This window comes from Bos javanicus, chromosome 14 (genome assembly GCF_032452875.1).
Source record: "Bos javanicus breed banteng chromosome 14, ARS-OSU_banteng_1.0, whole genome shotgun sequence".
Taxonomy (NCBI): domain Eukaryota; kingdom Metazoa; phylum Chordata; class Mammalia; order Artiodactyla; family Bovidae; genus Bos; species Bos javanicus.
In genome coordinates this window covers 32,608,510-32,629,955 of record NC_083881.1, presented here as the reverse complement: position 1 = coordinate 32,629,955, position 21,446 = coordinate 32,608,510, and the positions used below count along the sequence as shown (strand labels likewise).

The 21,446-nt window shown below is 36.3% G+C and overlaps 1 protein-coding gene across 2 annotated transcripts in view; it reads right to left on the bottom strand.

Moving 5' to 3' along the window:
• Positions 1-21,446, bottom strand: part of C14H8orf34 (chromosome 14 C8orf34 homolog) — a 364,940-nt gene that overhangs the window by 269,817 nt on the left and 73,677 nt on the right. For both annotated transcript variants that reach the window (XM_061438931.1, XM_061438930.1), the window contains exons 3-4: positions 18,174-18,305; positions 3,929-4,057 (exon numbers count right to left, since the gene is read on the bottom strand). In XM_061438931.1, coding sequence (XP_061294915.1) covers positions 3,929-4,057; positions 18,174-18,305 — 261 coding nt within the window. The remainder of the gene's footprint in view (positions 1-3,928; positions 4,058-18,173; positions 18,306-21,446) is intronic.

Sequence of the window (21,446 nt, the reverse complement as noted above, 5' to 3'; positions counted from 1 at the left end):
GTGTCTATTTTGAACATATAAAATCCCATGTGTGGCTCATGTTACGTTTCTGTTTGGCAGGGCTCAGCTGAAGTATGTTATTGACTGTCAGGGATAAATAGTAATAACACTAATAATATCTGTGGCAGGCAGAAGTCTAGGACGGCTCCCAAGATATACTCCTGGGCAGTCTTTTCCCTTTGAGTCTGCATGGTGGAACCACTGAAGATGAAAGGGTATCTCTCTCTTGGCTTGGTTACTCAACAGCAGACTGAGCAAATCAGAAGTAAATCCTGGTGGCCCTGACCTAATCAGATGAGCCCTTTAAAAGAAGGCAAAGCTTCAGAGAGATGCTCCCCCGTGGCCTCAAGGAAGAAACAGTTCATTGTTGTTGTGAGAGGAGGAGACCACAAGACAAGGACCCGGGAATGAGCTAAGAACACTCCTGGCCAACAGCCAATGAGAAAACAAGGGGTCTCAGTGTTGCAAGAGCAAGCACTGAATTTGACCAACAATGTGTATGAGCTTAGAAGACCCAAGCCCAGGAGTAACCCCAGCCCCAACCAGCACCTTAATTTCAGCTTGCCCAGGCCCTGAGCAGAGGACCTAACTAACCTGGATTCAAACTCCCGAAACACAAAAATAGTAAGATAATAAATTTGTACTTTTTAAAGCTACTAAGTTTCTGGTAATTTGTTATACAATAATAGAAATGGAATATTATATCTAATGTTTGTGCTGTGTGTGCTGTGCTTAATCAGTCAGTCATGTTCAACTCTTTACGATCCCATGGACCATAGCCCACCAGGCTCCTCTGTCCATGGAATTCTCCAGGCAAGAACACTGCAGTGGGTTGCCATGCTCTCCTCCATGGGATCTTCCCAACCCAGGAATCAAACCCAGGTCTCCCACATTGCAGGCAGATTCTTTACTGGCTGAGCCACCAGGGAAGCCCAAGAATACTGGAGTAAGTAGCCTATCCCTTCTCCAAGGGAATCTTCCTGACCCAGGAATCAAACCAGGGTCTCCTGCATTGTAGGCTAATTCTTTACCAGCTTAGCTACCAGGAAAGCCCCCTATATAATGTTTAATTGGCAGTTATATCTAATGTTTACTTGGTAGTTACTTCATAGCAGGCATGCTATTAAATACTTTAGACACAACATCTCATGTGATTTTCATAAAACCTTCAGAAATAGTACCATGATTATTCCAACTTTACAGTAAAGGTGAGAGAAACACAGAAAGGTTTATTCCCAAGGTCATGAAGCTAATAATTGGTAGCATTCCAGGCCACTGAAACTATTCTAACTTATCTACCTTGAGGTAAGGAACACAGCATGAAGAGGGTCACAGGTCATGTCTGACTGTAAGATAAAGCATTACGCTGAGAGGTTTGCAAAAAGCCAGAAAAAGAGCATGGTACAGTTGCTACTGATACACAATTCCTATTTGCAAACTGGAGAGAATTTCAAATCTTTCCTGTTATTATTTGAAAGAGAGAGAGAGAAGGGAGGAGAGGGTTGCATCTAAGTCTGTATACACTGACAGCTGTAGAGATGAGATAATTCTACCATTCTGAGGGATATAAATGATTTTTTGCTGTCAATATCTACTAGTAACAAATACTTTAAATAATGTATTATCTTTTAGGAAGTAAAACTAGAATAAAGCAAAGACCAGCCTTGCCAGAGAGAATTCTATCAGAGACTGTATGAAAATCAGGCATTCACTAAAAACTTCCAATCTTTCCTGTGGTACAGGAAAACAGTTCACAATAATAAGACAATGAACATTCCTTCTGACCATAACTGGAGGAAAGATTCCATTCCCTAAGTCTTCCTATTAAATAAAACAATGGTTAATAAAGTCACCACTATTTTAGAGAAAGAGTTATCAAGTCAAAGTCTATTATAAAAGTCAAACAAGATCAAACACGAATGAACTGACATCTAGCTTCAGGAAGATGGATGAACAGTTTGAGATTAAATAGTTCAATTCTGGGCAACGAGATCACTAAATAAATATTGTGCTCATGCGTGCTCCCTCATGTCCAACTCTCTGCAGCTCCTCAGTCTGTAACCCACTAGGCTCCTCAGTCCATGGACTTTCCCAGGCAACAATACTGGAGTGAGTTGCCATTTCCTTCCCCAAGGTATCTTCCTGACCCAGGGATCAAACCCACAACTCCTTCATCGTCTGCACTGCAGACATACTCTTTACCACTGAGCCACCGGGGATATTTCTACTAATTTACAATGATCATCTCAGGTGAACTGATAACCGAGTAGTTAGACACATGTTGGACCTAAGACAAGAAGTTAATATTAAATCTCAGATAGCAAAAATCACAGAAACTCAGAAACTTACCCAGAGAAATAAGCAACCTCGCCCTGTGTGAACAACTGCTCCCTTACCCCACATAAACATCACCATTACTGCTACAAAAAACAGAGCCCCTTTATAATGATCAAGTGACACCAAAAACATATATATATACACACATACACACACACACACACACACACACACACATATACATATACAGACACACACTAAAGCCTCTGACATATTAATAGATAAGGTTCTTTTCATGAACATAATAATTAGCTGAAAACTCATTTTATCATTATTTGGTCCAAAAGTAAACCTAGCCAAAAACAGGATTTTCTTGAATCTCAACCAAAGAGTTCCTACTAATGGCAAAAGTATGAGAATCTATCAGAAGCCAAGTTAACATTGAGCAGGCTTATTACACAAAGTACACAAAGGTTAAATAAAAAATCTAGTGGCACTAGTGAATTATAAATTAAGAAGTATGAAAAAGCTAAATCTCTCTAAAAAACATAAAACAATAAAATATAGTATATAAACACATAATTATAGTATAGCACAATATATAAACACATAGATATTTATAGAAACAATGCTCCCAAAATATACTAAGGGAAATTTTTAACTTAGAAAAATATCAAGAAACTAGTAACACTGCTATTTTAAAAAAACAGACTGATCTTAAAACATAATCTACTAGAATTTACTAGTATTCTAATATAAATCTTTAATATGCTATCACACCAAAAGACAATTTTAGTGCAACTATAGCATTTATATGTTTCCAGAGATGCCTAATTTTTAAAATTGAAAGATATTTAAGAACCAGAGAAAGACAGAAATACTTTGAACTCACTACAAAAACTGCAAGTGTATACATATATATATTTACATATAAATATATACTTTATGTATATACTATACTTTATATATAGAATGCATTGATCAAATCAAATATTTGTCTATCTGAAATATATCATTTTAAACATTCCCACCCATCAGAAGAAGGAGACGGAACCATGTCTTCCTGATCTGGAGATGAGAGGACCAAGGCTCATACAGGTTTAATGACAGGTTAATGACTTATCTAAGGTTATTAACCTCATAGAAGGCAAAACTTCTAACTCAGGCCCTTGGATTACAGATCACTGCTTTTATAAAAAGGTATATTGCTAGGTTCTGAGAGGATTCTGAGAAGAATCTGGCCCAGTCACTATTAAGAAGTTTAGAGACATCAAAAACTCAAGGAAGCAACAGGTTTGTGCATTAATTGGGATGACACATAACAACAGGGTTCAAAAGAGAAGAATGACTAAGATGCCATTAGGTGTACAGTTGACCTGGGTAATGAACAGAGGCCTTGGAGGGAGACTGGAATCAAACAGCCATTGTGGGGAGGGGTCTATAGCTCTTTGTGCTCTGTATAACCTGTCTTCCCATGAATCCATGTAACACACATGATCGGTCCTCATATCCAATCTCATGCTCTAGAACTCTGCAGCCTCTCATGGAATTATAATGAGGATGTTGGAAGTAGGTTATTGGTAATGGTAATGAATGTTTCTACTTTAATATTGGTTAGGAATTCCAATTACAATCAAGTAAATGAACTTACTTCGAGAGAGATTCTCAAGGGCTTTTCCCAGTTTCTTGCTCTCTTGAAGGATGTGGTTCAATTCATCAAAATCACGGCTTTCTGGTTTAGTCCGCCAGTTCCACTTAGGATGATCTACTGACCTTGGCACTATGTTTAAAAAAAATGATTACTTCATAAGCACGCTACAGAATGATAAAAACTTACTATTCATCATTATGTGAAAGACTGTCTCAAGATCAGTGCACAGAATAAAAATGGTTTTTGGAAATAGTTCTCTTGTGAGCAAACAGAAGGGAAGTTATGAGGCTGGATTTTAAGAAATGTTTTAACTAAACAAGTAAAGGAAGTGTGACAGTGTTTATAGAAAAAAGAAAATTCAGGTACTGATTTAACACTAGTAATTCATATAAATTAGGGAAAAACACAAGCAAAGTATATGTTATGTTTCAGCAGCTTAAAAAATAACTGCTACCTTCTTCATGAGCAATTTGTTAAATGATTTTAAGACATTCTTGCTGTCTTCTAATAAAACAAGACTGAATACTTTTACCTTCACTTTCCCTCAAATTCTCACTAAAATTATATTATGGTATTTTTCTTTGGTCAAAGAATTGATTAAACAGAGAAGACAATACATTTTTTAAGGAAGATGCAAAATGAACTGATAAGTGATAAGTGGATTTAACAAGATAGAGAAAAGTGAAACCTAGGCCTTGAAGATACAGATGTCAAAAAAGTGGACATTTCGTACCATTTAAACGTTAAACTATCAATCAAGGAGGACCAATACCAAAATAATAATAGAAAACCATAATTGCCTTCCAGATTAGAAGGATCCATTAAATGTCCAGTATAATGCAAGGCTGTGCTGTGCTTAGTCACTCAGTCATGTCTGACTCTTTGTGACTCCATGGACTGTAGCCCACCAGGCCATGAAATTCTCTAGGCAAGAATACTGAAGTGGGTAACCTTTACCTTCTCCAGGGATCTTCCCAACCCAGGGATCAAACTGAGGTCTCCCACACTGCAGGCAGATTCTTTACCATCTGAGCCACCAGGGAAGCCCAAGAATAGTGGAGTGGGTAACCTATCCCTTCTCCAAGGGATCTTCCCAACCCAGGAATTGAAGCATTGTCTCCTGAATTGCAGGTGGATTCTTTACCAGCTGAGCTACCAGGGAAGCCCATAATTCAAGGCACATTATCACAAAATTTTACAACAGTGGTAATAAAGGAAACATCTTTAAAAGCTTTCAGAGACAAAAATAGCAAATGAAATTGTCATCTGATTTCTCAGCAGCAATGCTTGGCCCCAGAAGACACAGGAGAAGTTCCTTCAAAATTTTAACTGAAGATTACTTCTAACTTAGAATTTTATTTATTTTTTTAACTTAGAATTTTATACCCAACTAAAATGCGATTCCCTGGTGGCTCAGAGGGTAAAGCGTCTGCCCACAATGTGGGAAACCTGGATTCGATCCCTGAGTTGGAAAGATCCCCTGGAGAAGGAAATAGCAACTCACTCCAGTATTCTTGCCTGGAGAATCTCATGGATGGAGAAGCCTGGTAGGCTACAGTCCATGAGGTCACAAAGAGTCGGACACAACTGAATGACTTCACTTTACACTTTAAGGGTCAATCGGGTTTCCCAGGTGGTGCTAGTGGTAAAGAACCCACCTGGCAATGCAGGAGACATAGAAGACGAGAGTTCGATCCCTGGGTCAGGAAATTCCCTGGAGGAGGGCATGCCAACCCACTCTGGTATTCTTGCCTGGAGAATCCCATGGACAGAGGAGCTCAGCAGGCTACAGTCCATAAGACCGCAAAGAATCAGACAGCACTGAAGCGACTTGGCACACAGCACAAGGAGTCAGTCAAGACACTTGTAAGGACTCAGAAAACGTACCTGGCAAGCACTCTCAGAAAGTTCCTAGTTGGAGGTGCTCCACCAAAATAAGCAAGTAAAGCCCAAACTAGAAAGAGTTGAGATCAGGAACCAGATAATCCCCCATAAGAAGAAGGAAAACATAAGCCTCAGGATGACAGTAAAGGATGGTCTCAGAAGACAGCTGAGAAAAAGAATGGTAACTAAGGAGTTAAGACTGGGGCAAGAGAACAAAGGACTACAGGAGAGAAGTCTCTAAGACTTTTTAAATGAAATAAAGTATAAAATATAAATTAAAGTAAGATAGAAGAACACGTGTTTTAGTTATTGAGAGTGTTAATATTTTAAGGCACATTTTGGTGAAGCATTAGTGATGGGTACAGAGAAAACAAAGGAAGCAGAAAACAAGCCAATTATTGACTCTAGAAACAAAATAAAAGTTGGCTTTCTTATGATTCTACTATGAAAAAGGATAATGAACACAATCATAAAAATATCAGTGCAGAGTATACATCAACCAACATTTGAAATATCTGCCTGCCTGTACTGTGAGAATGTGATGGGCCTTGGGAATAAAGCACAGTGTCTTAGAAAGAGGTCAAGAGATGATGCTTCAAATTTAAAAGATAAAAGAGAACTATGCAAGTATCTTCTATGTTTAGATATATAGATCTGCGTACCAAAAGAAACATCTAAGAGTTAAAAGTGGGTCCACATTAGAGGCAGAACAGGAAGAAAAGAAGGACACTTGCCTTATGGTATTAATTTGCTCTTTATACCATATATGTCTATGTTCGATAAAAATAAAATAATTTAAAAATATTTACATGGTACGGCTATAGGAAAAATACTCTCAACCTACTGAAAAAAAATTTTTGGCCATGTTTTTAGAAGTAATTCAGAAATATTTATTATAATAGAACATATACTGACCCTCTGATTCAGCAATCTTATTATTTCTGATAAATTATAATACATAAATGAAAACACTCTTAGTTACGTATGTATGTACAAAGAGGTTTATTTTATCAGAAAGTGCATGATAATTATTTATTTCACCAAAGAGTTTGTGGTTGTAAAACTCTGTAAATAATCTATAAAACTAAATGTACTTCACAGGGAAATAAATAAATTATGGCATCTTCATACTATGGTACAGGTAGGTATGTACTTATGAAAATGTATAACATAGACCTAAGTTCATTTGCATGGAGATATGTCCATAATACATTTTAAAACAATATAAACAAGTTGCTTAGGAATGTGTACAGTTTAAAGCCAGTTTCATAAAGCAAATCAACTCCCACATATTTTACGTTAGTTTATACAAAGAAAAGAATGTAAAAGAATGTAAATCACTTCAAAGGCTGTGAAAAGATACAACTACTTCCAAGGGAGTAGAATAGGAGATGGCTGATGAGAGAGAATCTATCTTTCTACATGTTTGTTTGTTTTTTTTTTCATTATCATTATAAGCAATATTTAAAGACTGATTTAAATTAAAGAAGTAATTACTTCTATAATTTAAATACATTTAAACTAAAAACATGCATCTGCCTCTTCTGTGTTTCTTTGTTTAAGGGACTCTGGGATGGAGATGTCAGCCAACATCAGCACCCCAGTTTTCAAGCAGTGGAGAGGGGATGCAGCGATTGTGATCAATGGTTCTATAACACACCTTCAAGCATACACCTATTACCCCACAGGTAATACCCCATAGGACAAGCTCAGGCACAGGGAAGAGAAACTCAGAAGAGGAGGCAGAGAAAACTGTACTTGTACCAGATCCTTCAAAACACTTACTGGTACTTCTGTTAGCCTTTTTAAAAGTAATTTCTCTAATCTGCAACATTATATTATCTAACTTTTCTGAAAATTACCATATCCTATCAAGATATCTTCAAATAAAAAAATAAGAACATAGTCTTTTTTTAAAAAAAATCAGTCCCAATCAACCTTCCCAGATAATGAGACATGCCCCCCTGCCCACCCCAGCAGACTTTGTAGAACACCACCTGAATGCCCTGGTGGGCAAACTCAGATGAGACCAGCAGAACTGCGCAGCCAATTTGCTGAACCCTGAGAAATTATAATTTGTTGTTTAAGGCCATGGAGTTTGGGGGAGGTTATATGCAGCCCTGTAGAGAAAAGATATGACATCCAAGCTCTCTCCCTCAGGAACTTTCAAGAGAAACTAAGACAAATTTCTTTCTATATTTCTGTAGCTTGTGACAATGTGCTACATATGTGATATTCATCATGGGATCCAAATCTAGGACAAGGAAGGCCACAGGATAATCATGGTCTAATCAACTACACTGGATGATTTCGGATGTTTTGATAACTAATGGAAGGTGATTTGGAAGTCATCAGCCCAGTTTACAGACTCCAGGTGAGAATCTCTAAAGCTTTCTGATGAATTAAAAACCTTGCTTAGGTAATACTTAGTACTAAAACTCAGGGCTATAGTTTAAATATATTGTCTAAAAAATGTCCTCAGGAGAAATGGATAACAATAGAATGGTATAAACAACAGAATATTAATATGATCCATATGAGGTGAAACAATCTGAGATTAGGGACAGCCGGTAATTATCACTGAGATAAAACACATCCCCAGAGCACAGCAGGAACCCATCCACAGCACCTTATTAATGGTCATGCTCCATTCATTCATAAAGAGGTCACTACTTCACAAATAGCCTACTGTATAATAACCAGGGCCTAGTAAGCATTGCCCTCGGAGAAGGCAATGGCACCCTACTCCAGTACTCTTGCCTGGAAAATTCGATGGACAGAGGAGCCTGGTGGGCTGCAGTCCATGGGATTGCTAAGAGTCGGACACGATTGAGTGACTTCACTTTCACTTTTCACTTTCATGCATTGGAGAAGGAAATGGCAACCCACTCCAGTGTTCTTGCCTGGAGAATCCCAGGGACGGGGGAGCCTGGTGGGCTGCCGTCTATGGGGTCGCACAGAGTCGGACACAACTAAAGCAATTTAGCAGCAGCATTTTGAACAACATTAATCAAATCAGAATTAATTAAATCCTGATATCTCCACCAATAGTTTCCATCTGTGGGTCAAATAATAAATTTACTATTTCCTGCAAATGACTTTTGATATATTATTTATCCACTTCTTTTGAACCAAAATAATTTTAATTATTTAGATCTTTTAACTCTGTTTTCTAAAAATTTAATAAATGCTAGTATTCTTTCCTAAAAGTTCCTCCCAAGTACTTTACCTTCATTTATAATATGTCAGGAAATTTCCCAGTACTATAGTTATGATATATCTAAAGTTGATTATAGTGAATTTATTATTTCATGTCTCTTGCCTTCTGCATTTCCATACTATGATTTTTCAGACATTGCATTGCCACATTAATTCTCTTGTATCTATGCAATTTGTGTTTTCTACACAGATGTACAGTCTTTTCATTATTTTCCTAAAATTTTAACAAATATACACCTATTCCTCTTTGCATATGCTGTGCTAAGTGAAACATTAAAAAAATGAAAAATCTCTGCCAAATACAAAAGCATAAATAAAAATACTGAGAACTGGTTCTAGTTTCTGGTTTTAACTGAAGTTAATGTCAGTCAGTCAGTTCAGTCACTCAGTCATGTCCGACTCTTTGCAACCCCATGAATTGCAGCACGTCAGGCCTCCCTGTCCATCACCACCTTTCAGAGTTCACTCAAGCTCACGTCCATCGAGTCAGTGATGCCATCCAGCCATCTCATCCTCTGTCGTCCCCTTCTCCTCCTGCCCCCAATCCCTCCCAGCATCAGAGTCTTTTCCAATGAGTCAACTCTTCACATGAGGTGGCCAAAGTACTGGAGTTTCAGCTTTAGCATCATTCCTTCCAAAGAACACCCAGGGCTGATCTCCTTCAGAATGGACTGGTTGGATCTCCTTGCAGTCCAAGGGACTCTCAAGAGTCTTCTCCAACACCACAGTTCAAAAGCATCAATTCTTCCATGCTCAGCTTTCTTCACAGTCCAACTCTCACATCCATACCTGACTGCTGGAAAAACCATAGCCTTGACTAGACAAACCTTTGTTGGCAAGGTAATGTCTTTGCTTTTGAATATGCTATCTAGGTTGGTCATAACTTTCCTTCCAAGGAGTAAGCATCTTTTAATTTCATGGCTGCAATTAACATCTGCAGTGATTTTGGAGCCCCCAAAAATAAAGTCTGACACTGTTTCCACTGTTTCCCACCTACCTCAATTTTCTCTTCTGGATCACAAATTTGAAATGGCTATAAGAGAATCAGTATACACTCTCATGCATAGGGAATTGATAGACAAATGTTTTTCTGGCCCCTTCTGCCAAGACTCCACTGACCATCCTCAACCATTCTATCAGAAACCACCACTTCACCAGGTAAACAGTAGAAATGCTTCAAGGACATAGAAAAACTTCAGTGAACTCTATTTGTCTTATTTTCCTTTAGTTGTGATAATTCACAATTGAAAATTAAAATCGTAATATTATCTTGCAGATCTTTGTACCTATACTAGCTTGCATTGTGTAACGTGCTCTTTTTTTGTTATCTGAAAATGCACAGCTTCTAAACTGTTATCTCATGAGACCAGGACATATTTTGCACTAAGCTACCCTTGAATTCTCTTCATTTACTCATTTACACTCTCATTTGTATAGCACACAACACTGTCCTAGCTTCTAGGAGTAAAGCAGTGTGAATAAATGTAACAAAATTCCCTGTACTCATGGAGATGACATTCTATTCGAGCTTACAGTCTATTGCATAGGGTAACAGGTTATTGTGTTCCTTACAAAACTGGCCTTAAATAATATACAATATTATATAATTGTACATATTTTATTTTATTTTTTTAAATAAGTTTTAGCAATAAAGATCTTCTGAAATGAATGTTAATGATATTTATGTCATACGAAAGTTAATAACTGTTAATACGGTCTTTTTTCCTTTTATTATTGTCTTTGTTCTTTTAAGAATAGTAACTTAGAAAACTTTTTATACTTATTACACAAATATTTCTGTCCCATAATACTTCAGCTAAGAAAATATCCTTTTATTTTGAAAGTCTCTTTATCAATTTTGTTTTAAAGTAAGAATTGTAAAATTTTATCAAATACAATTCAAGTATTATTTGAGATGTCATATGACTTTTCTTTATCAATTTGTATATTGTACCGAAATACACATAATGGTAGTTCCAAAAGGAGAAGAAAGAACATTTGAAGAAATAATGCTTGAAAGATATTCCATGAAAACATTAATGAAGAGGGAGGAGGGAGGAGGGTTCAGGATGGGGAACACATGTATACCTGTGGCAGATTCATTTTGATATTTGGCAAAACTAATACAATTATGTAAAGTTTAAAAATAAAATAAAATTAAAAAAAAAGAAAAAAAAAACATTAATGAAAAAGAGTAGGGGTGGCTATGCTAATATCAGACAAAATAGACTTTAAGACAAAACTTGTTAAAGAAGAGGATAAAGAATATTACATATTGGTAAAATGGTCAACCAGTCAAGAAGATTGAACAATTATTTAACATAAACACATTTAGCAGCAGAGCCCCCAAATACATGAATCAAACACTGAAATAACTGAGGGTATAGAATTCTACAATAATAGCTGGAAACTCTAATACTTCCGTGTCAATAATGGATGGAAAAAATCTAGACAGATCAATAAGAAAACAGAGCACTTAAACAACACTATAAATCAATTAGGCCTAATAGACATATAGAGAAAAATACAAAGACTAACAGTCATATGTATTTTTCTTCCAAGTGCATGTGGAACAATCTCTAGTATAGACCATATGTATGTCAGGTCACAAAATAAGTCAAAATGTATAGACTACAGTAAAGGTGGTTTCTCAGATGGGAATTTGCAATCGTAAAGCCCACAATAAAAAGCAAGAAATATCTTATATCAATAACTGACCTTTATACCTTAAAGAAGTAGAAAAGAATAGAAGACTAAACTAAACCTAGCAGAATGATATAAATAATAAGTATTAAAACAGAGACAGGTGAAATAGAGGATTCAAATGTAACAGAAATAAATTAACAAAACCAAAAGTTGAATATTAAGAAAGAGCTTAAAAATTAATAAACCTTTAGCTAGATTCACTAAGAAAAAAGGGAGAAGACTCAAATTATTAAAATCAGAAATGTAACCAAGACATTACTACAGACTTTACAGAACTGTTTTTAAAAAGAATTAGAATGTTATGAATATTTAATTCAATAAACTACACAACCTAGATGAAATGGAAAAATTCCTAGAAACAAACTGCCAAAAGCTACTCAAGAATAAACAAAACATTTATAATAAGACATGGAATCAATAATCAAAAACCTCACAACAAAGTCAAGCACAAGACAAGGTGGCTTCATTGGTGAATTCTACCAAACATTTAAAGAACTGACAATTCTTCTCAAACACTTCCAAAAAAATGTAAGAGGAGGGAATGTATATAAACTCATTCTATAAAGCCAGCATTTCCCTGACACAGAAGACAAGGACATAATAATAAAACAATACAGCAGCATCTCTTCTGAAAATAGATGCAAAAATGCTCAACAAAATTGCAACATATCAAATTCAGCAGCATAATAAAAGGATTATGGAAACACAAAATAGTCAAAGCAATCTTGAGAAAGAAAAATGGAGCTGGAGGAATCAGGCCCCTGGACTCCAGATTATACACTGAAGCTGTAGTAATCAATAGTAAGGTACTGGCACAAAAACAGAAATATACATCAATGGAACAAGATAGAAAGCCCAGAAGTAAACCTATGGTCAATTAATTTACAACAAGGTAGGTAAGAGTGTATATACAATGGAGAAAAGACAGTCTCTTCAATTAGTGGTGCTGGAAAAATTGGAGAGCTCCATGTAAAAGAATGAAATTAGAACATTCTCAAACACAAAAACAAATTCAAAATGGATTAAATACCTAAATATAAGGCCAGATACTATAAAACTCTTAGAGGAAAACAGGCAGAACACTTTCACATAAACTGCAGCAGTATGTTTTTGGATGCATCTCCTATTCTAATGAAAATAAAAACAAAAACTTTAAAATGGGATCTAATTCAACTTAAAAGGTTTTGCACAGCAAAGGAAACCATAAAGAAATGAAACAAGAACCCACAGAATGGGAGAAAATATTTGCTAATGAAGCAACTGACAAGGGAGTAATCTCCAAACTATACAAACAGCTCATGACAATATCAAAAAAACAAACAACTCAATCAACAAATGGGCAGAAGATCTAAGGAAGACCAAAAAAGCTTTTTTGGATGGCCAAAAAAGCATATGAAAAGATGCTTAACATTGCTAATTATTACAGAAATGCAAATTAAAACTATAATGGCCATCATCAAAAAGTCTACAAACAATAAATGTGGGAGATGGTTTTAAGAACAGGGAAACCTTTTACACTGTTGGTGGGAATGTAAATTGGTAAAACCACTATGGAGAAGAGTATGGATATTCCTTAAAAAACTCAAAATAGACTTGCCACACAATATAGCATTCCCACTCCTGGGCATATATCCAGAGAAAATCATAATGTGAAAAGATACATGCACTCCAATGTTCACTGCAGCACTACAGTAGCCAAGACATGGAGTTAACCTAAATATCTATCCACAGAGGAATGGATAAAGAAGGTATAGTATGTATATACAATGGAATATTTCTCAGTCATAAAAAAGAATGAAATAATGCCATTTGCAGCCAACATGGATGGATCTAGACATGATCGTAAGAAATGCTGTAAGTCAGAGAGAGAAAGACATGTGTAGTATGATATCACGTATGTGGAATCTAAAAGGATAATATGAATGAACTTATTTATAAAATAGAAACAGCCTCACAGACTTGGAAAACAAACTTATGGTTACCAAAGGGGAAAGGTGGTGGGGGGGATAATTAGGAGTTTGGGATTAACATATACACACTATTACATAGAAAATAGATAATCAACAGGGACCTAATGTATAGTACAGGAAACTCTACTCAATATTCTGTAATAACCTATATGGGAAAAGAATCTGAAAAAGAATGGATATATGTAGATGTATAACTGAATCACTTTGCCATACACCTAAAACTAATACAACACTGTAAATAAACTATACCCCAATGTCAAATAAAAATTATATTTAAAAAGTATTTATAAGCTGTTCCCATACAATAAAAACTAAGACTAATACATGAACTCATTAAAAAAGATTAAACATCATGACAAAGTGGGATTTATCTCATGAATATATAAGTTATTTAACATAAGAAAATTAATCAATACAATAATTGTGTTAACAGAATGAATTTTAAAATACACCATCATTTTGACTGATGGAGAAAAGGCTTTTGACAAAATTCAATATTCTGTCATAATAAAAACTCCCAGTAAACGAGTAGAAAGGAACTTCTTCAATATGATAAAAGAAACTCACAGCTAACATCATGTAGATTAGTAAAATAATGAAAGTTTTCCCCTTAATATGAGAAACAAGAAAGGATGCTGGCTTTCATCGCTGACCTTCAACACTATTAAATTTCTAGCCCGAGCAAGCAGGCAAGAAGACAAAATAAACAGCATCAAAATTGGAAAGTAGAAAATAAAACTAACTCTACTTGCAGATAAAAAGAATAGCACTTACTTTAAAAAATGAACAAAGGACTTCAATAGACATTTCTCCAAGGAAGATACACATACAACCAAGAAGAACGTGGAAGGACATTCAGTATCATTAGTTGTTATAGAAACCTAAGTCAAAACGAGGTAACACTTCACACCCACTTGTATGGTATAATATTTTTGTTATAAATAGAAAGTAACAAATGTTGGTGAGACTGTGGAGAAACCAGAAACCTTTACATTGCTGATGGGAATGTAAAATAGTACAGCCTCTATAAAATACAACTGCAGTTCTCTCCAGTTAAAACATACAATGTGACCCAGCATTTCCACCTCAAGGTATATCCTCAAAATCATGGATCATGATTTCAAACAACTACTTGTATGTCAATGTTTATACCAGGACTATTCATGATAGCAAAATGTAGAAACAACCAAAATATCCTAAAATAAATGGATGAATAAACAGAAAGTAGGCTATCTATACAATGGAATATGATTCAACCACAAAAAGGAATGAAGTTCTATTACCTGCTGCAATGGGAATGAACCTGAGAATATTACACTAGGTAAAATAAGTCAATCACAGGAAGATCACACATCATATGATTCTATTAAGACGAAAGTGTTAGTCACTCAGTTCAGTTCAGTTCAGTTGCTCAGTCGTGTCTGACTCTGCAGCCCCATGGACTGCAGCACGCCAGGCTTCCCTGTCCACCACCAATTCCCAGAGTTTACTCAAACTCAAGTCCACTGAGTTTGCCAGTGATGCCATCCAACCATCTCATCCTCTGTCATCCCCTTCTCGCTCAGTCGTGTCCAATTCTTTGTGCCAGGCTCCTCTGTCCATGGGATTTCCCAAGCAAAAATACTGGAGTGGGTTGCCATTTCCTTCTCCAGGGGATGTTCCTGACCCAGGGGTCAAACTCAGGTGTCCCCACATTGCAGGCAGATTCTTTACAGCCTGAACCAATAGAAACAGGCAAATTCATAGAGAGAGAAAGCAAGTTTCCAGGGACTGGGGGGAGGTAGAAATATTGAGTGACTTACAGTTTCCTTTTCTGAGGTAAAATGTTTTGGTAAGAAAGAGGTTATGGTAGCACTATTTTGAATGTACTAAATGCCATGTGAATGGCACAATTTAAAATGCTTAATTTTTGTTATTTTAACCTAAAAAAAATGTATTTTTGAGTGATTTGTTATGAAGCCATGGAAACTAGAATGTCTCTAAAACTTTTTTGGCTCTCCAAGGTCACAACGTTACACTTGTATGTTTTATTTTTGACATTTCACTGTTCTTGTTTCCATCTGTAGGTCTATGACCCATCTCAGACTGATTTTCAGCATGAATTAAGGTACGGATCAACGTGTGTATTTTTCCATATGAATCAATGTGTGTATTTTTCCATATGAATATCCAGTGTTGAAGGGACTGTTTCTTTTCTTACTATACCGCTTAGATGTCCTTGTGAAAAACCATTTGACTGCATATGTAGGTTCTTTTTTAAAACTTTGTATTAAGGTCAATTGATCTATTTTTCCATCCTTTCTCCAAAATCACACTGTCTTGATAACTACAGTTTTATAAAATGACTTGAAGCCAGTCAGGGTAAATTCTCCAAGCTAGTTCATATTTTTCAAGATTGCTTTAGAAAATCATGGTCCTTTGCCTTTCCAAATCAATTTAAAATAATACAGTCAATTTCAAAGGCCTGTAGAGCTTGGCTAGAGATTGCACTTATTTCAATAAGAGGTTGCCATTTGTTTCTCTGTTTCATCTTTTCTTGTTTTTGTTTTGGGAGAATAAATCAAAAAAATTGGGGCATCCTATTTTAATAAACTTATTAACATTGTATTTATTCTTTTTTCGTGCTTCTTTCTAGTGCTGCTTCATATATTACAACATACAACTGTGACTTACCAGTCTATGTTCAAAAGAAATTCTATTATTTCAGGAACAATTTATGTTTAAACAATATATTTCTAATTAATAACTCTGAATCCTATAATCTTAATACCATGTTTATTATTAAAAATGCATGAGACTGTGTTAATAATTTTCCTTTAAAAAGCTAATAGTCCAGTGGAGCCAGAGGTCAAGAGTAGGGTACCTGAACAGAAAAGATATTAAATGCCAGTTCACCAGTAACATTCTGTGCCTACAGAACATTCCATAAATAGCAAAGTCTGTGTAAAATGAAGGACCTTACAGCATTCTGTCCTCTAAGAGCTGAGATCCAGGACTTAGCTCTTTAAAATTAGCAAGCTCTGCTGCTGCTGCTGCTAAGTTGCTTCAGTCGTGTCCAACTCTGCACGACCCCATAGACGGCAGCCCACCAGGCTCCCCGTCCCTGGGATTCTCCAGGCAAGAACACTGGAGTGGGTTGCCATTTCCTTCTCTAGTGCATGAAAGGGAAAAGGGAAAGTGACACGACTCTTAGTGACCCCATGGACTGCAGCCCACCAGGCTCCTCCATCCATGGGATTTTCCAGGCAAGAGTACTGGAGTGGGGTGCCAGTGCCTTCTCCAAGCAAGCTCTAGGGTTATGTATTAATATTTATCATTGAGAAAGAATGAAGACAGACAGACAGACATTTCCAAGGATAGAAAGAGAAATGTGAGACTGAGAACTGATTGATTTCATTTATTCCTTTATTCTTTTTTTTCATTTAACACTATTCATTGAGTCAGGAACTGTACTATTACTGGGAATATAGTTGTGAACAACACATTTAAATTTTAAACTTACATGCTTTTTTTAAATGTTGGGACCAAATATTATGAACCAACCTGGTGAAGCAGTATAATTTAGCTACAATAATAATTTTTAAAGAACATTTGTAGTTTATAATACTTCACATAATTCTTGCTAGAATTTTGTGGCTGATACAATTCTTTGTATAAGTGTCATTGTATAAACAAACAAACAAAAAAACCTCAAGGAGTTAATTTCAGTTATTTTCACAAATGTTCCAAATTCAGAATCCAGTTAGCACATACTGATTTTTCAAAATTTTCAAACAAAAGTAAGTATTTTCTACCTATTCCTTTCTCTGTTTAAATTAAAATCCCGTATCTCAGTCTGCAACAAGCACAAGAAACTGATGTTTAAGAACAGCTTTCAGGATCTTTTGTCTTCTAAGAATAACTGACTTGCAACAAGATCCTAAGCTATATGACATGTTTGTGCATAGCACTGGAAAAACTTAGTAGCTAGAAAGGCAGAGAGAAAGGAGGAGGGGCATTGAGAGAACAGGTACTTATTACTGTGGGATAGAACAAATACACAGCCTTCAGTAATAAATGAGTAGGACTTCAGAGAGACCCTGGATGAAGGATTTTTTTTTTAATTTTGTTAAATGTTTTGAACAGAAATCTTCTTTGCCTTCCCTCTAAAAGATTTATTTTTATATCCTTTATTAAACGTAGGGTTGGTATTGCTCTGAATATGATAAAATACTGCAACTGTTCATGAGAGGCAAGGGACCTGCTCCATGAAGTTTACATTCTTAAAAGAACAGTATACTCAAAAGTCTAAATCAATCACATATGCTTGAGAATATACGTTAATGCTAAAACAAATGTGAAATTCATTAGAATTAATAGGCAGAAATATCAGAAAAAAATTTGGCTTCAATTCTTACCTTTTCTTCACTTTACTAACACACACTTAACATACATTAAGTTAATATTTAAATGACAAATTTCCTTACATGATTTTGATTCTGGAGATGGTGGATAAATATTAGACACAGCAAGGTCACTTTTTGACTTTTTAGGCTTCTTTGCATTTAACTGCCAGGGTTTATCATAGTTTCTGAAATCTCTTCTTGTTCCTTTATGTTCTGTCAAACAACAACAACAAAAAAAAAACACAATAAAAACAATAAGTGATTTCACAATTGATCAAAAATTAAATCCATGAAGTAATTAGATATACCTAGTGAAAGCTATGCTGCCTTGTATCAAAATAATGCAAATATCCTAGAGTATTACTTGCTTTATTTTTCCTGTAAATGTGAGTTTTGCATTTGATTTGAATTAGTTTGTATATTAATATGATTAAGATGATGTTAAACTGTAAAATTATTTGAAAGTCTTTAAGGCACAAATTACTTAAAATCACATTCTATAAATGGGTATCGTAGAATAAAGCACTGTATTTTGCTGTAAATAAAAACAACTAAATGTTTAAGTAAACTTTACTCATCTGATGTTACCTTATCTGTTATTCACTATGACACATAAAACTATGGGTGCACACACACATTTCCACCATAGTATTTGTTAGGGAAATTAAATAAACAGACTTGTTTACTCTTCAGAGACAAAACAGAGCAGGCCTCTGACCAGGCTTCTAACCTTCCTGGACACAGCCCTGACTGGGAGTGACTGCATAAGACTGCCTGCTGTAAATGCAGGACTTGCAGCACCATAGATAAGATGTGTGTGTGGTGGGGGCAGGGGGGAATTTTGAGATTGTTTAGCCCCTGAAAAGGGCATGAACAGCCAAATCCCAGGCTTAAACAACATTCCAAGTTTTACAAGACAAAACATTGTACAAGAGGCAGTGATCAAGACCATCCCCAAGAAAAAGAAATGGAAAAAGGCAAAATGGTTGTCTGAGTAGGCCTTACAAATAGCTGAGAAAAGAAGAGAAGCTAAAGACAAAGGAGAAAAGGAAAGATACACCCATTTGAATGCAGAGTTCCAAAGAAAAGCAAGGAGAGATAAGAAAGCCTTCCTCAGTGATCCATGCAAAGAAATAGAGGAAAACAATAGAATGGGAAAGACTAGAGATCTCTTCAAGAAAATAAAGATACCAAGGGAACATTTCATGCAAAGATGGGCTCAATAAAGGACAGAAATGGTATGGACCTAACAGAAGCAGAAGATATTAAGAAGAGGTGGCAAGAATACACAGAAGAACTATACAAAAAAAATCTTCATGACCCAGATAATCACGATAGTGTGATCACTCACCTAGAGCCAGACATCCTGGAATGCAAAGTCAAGGGGGCCTTAGGAAGTATCACTATGAACAAAGCTAGTGGAGGTGATGGAATCCCAGTTGAGCTGTTTCAAAACCTAAAAGATGATGCTGTGAAAGTGCTTCACTCAATATGCCAGCAAATTTGGAAAACTCAGAAGTGGACACAGAACTGGAAAAGCTCAGATTTCATTCCAATCCCAAAGAGAGGCAATGCCAAAGAATGCTCAAACTACTGACCAATTGTTCTCATCTCAAATGCTAGCAAAGTAATACTCAAAATTCTCCAAACCAGGGTTCAACAGTACATGAATTGTGGACTTCCAGATGTTCAAGCTGAATTTAGAAAAGGCAGAGGAACCAGAGATCAAATTGCCAACACCTGCTGGATCACAGAAAAAGCAAGAGAGTTCCAGAAAAATATCCAATTCTCTTTTACTGACTATGCCAAAGTCTTTAATATGTGGATCACAACAAACTGTGGAAAACTCTTCAAGAGATGGGAATACCAGACGACCTTACTTGCTTCCTAAGAAATCTGTATACAGGTCAAGAAGCAACAGTTAGAACTGGACATGGGATAATGGACTAGATCCAAGCCGGGAAAGGAGTACATCAAGGCTGTATATTGTCACCCTGCTTATTTAACTTATATGCAGAAAAATGGTGCGAAATGCCAGACTGGATGAAGTACAAGCTGGAATCAAGATTGTGGGTAAAAATATCAATAACCTCAGATATGCAGATAACACCATGCTTAACGCAGAAAGTGAAGAGGAACTAAAGAGCCTCTTGATGAAGTTGAAAGAGGAGTGTAAAAAACTGGCTTAAAACTCAACATTCAAAAAACAAAGATCATGGCATCTGGTCCCATCAATTCATGGCAAACAGAAGGGGAAACAACGGAAACAGTGAGGGACTTTACTTTCTTGGGCTCCAAAGTCACTGCAGATGGTGACTGCAGCCATGAAATTAAAAGATCCTTGCTCCGTGGAAGAGTTACGACCAACTGAGATAGCATATTCAAAAGCAGAGACATTACTTTGCTAACAAAGGTCCATTGAGTCAAGGCTATGGTTTTTCCCGTAAAGTATGAATGTGAGAGCTGGACTATAAAGAAAGCTGAGTGCTGAAGAATTGATGCTTTTGAACTGTGGTGTTGGAGAAGATTCTTAAGAGTTCCTTGGACTGCAAGGAGATCAGACCAATCAATTCTGAAGGAAATCAGTCCTGAATATTCATTGAAAGGACTGATGCTGAAGCTGAAAGTCCAATACTTTGGCCACCTGATGTGAAGAGCTGACTCATTGGAAAAGACCCTGATACTGGGAAAGATTGAAAACAGGAGGAGTAGGGGACCACAGAGGATGAGATGGTTGGATGGCATCACCGACTTGATGGACATGAGTTTGAGTAAGCTCCGGGAGTTGGTGTTGGACAGGGAAGCCTGGCGTGCTGCAGTTTATGGGGTCACAAAGGGTTTGGGCGGACTCCGGAAGTTGGTGACGGACAGTGAGGCCTGGCATGCTGCGGTTCATGAGGTTGCAAAGAGTCGGACAAGACTGAGCAACTGAACTGAACTGAAAGAGTTGGACACAACTGAGTGACTGTACTGAACTAAACTGAGGCTTGCAATTTGGTTACACATTGATGATGATATCAGTTTGCATCCATCCTGGGTTTATAAGGGGGAACTCTGAACTGTAATCTTGGAAGTCTCACACACAGAGCTGATGCACTGCCCGGGACCTTTTCCCAATTGGAACTCCAGACTGCTGTCACATGGGACTTCTCCGCATTGTTTAAGTTTGAATGTCAGCAAGTCCAATTTGGTGATGTATCTTCTGCTCTATTTCTCTTCTTTTAATGTTAGTATATGAAAGTAAGCTAGATAATTCTCTAATAAATATTTTTATTATTGATTTGTATATAACGAGTGGCTTATTTTGTTAACAAATCTTTTGACCCTAAGACGAAAGTGAAAACTTTCGGCAAA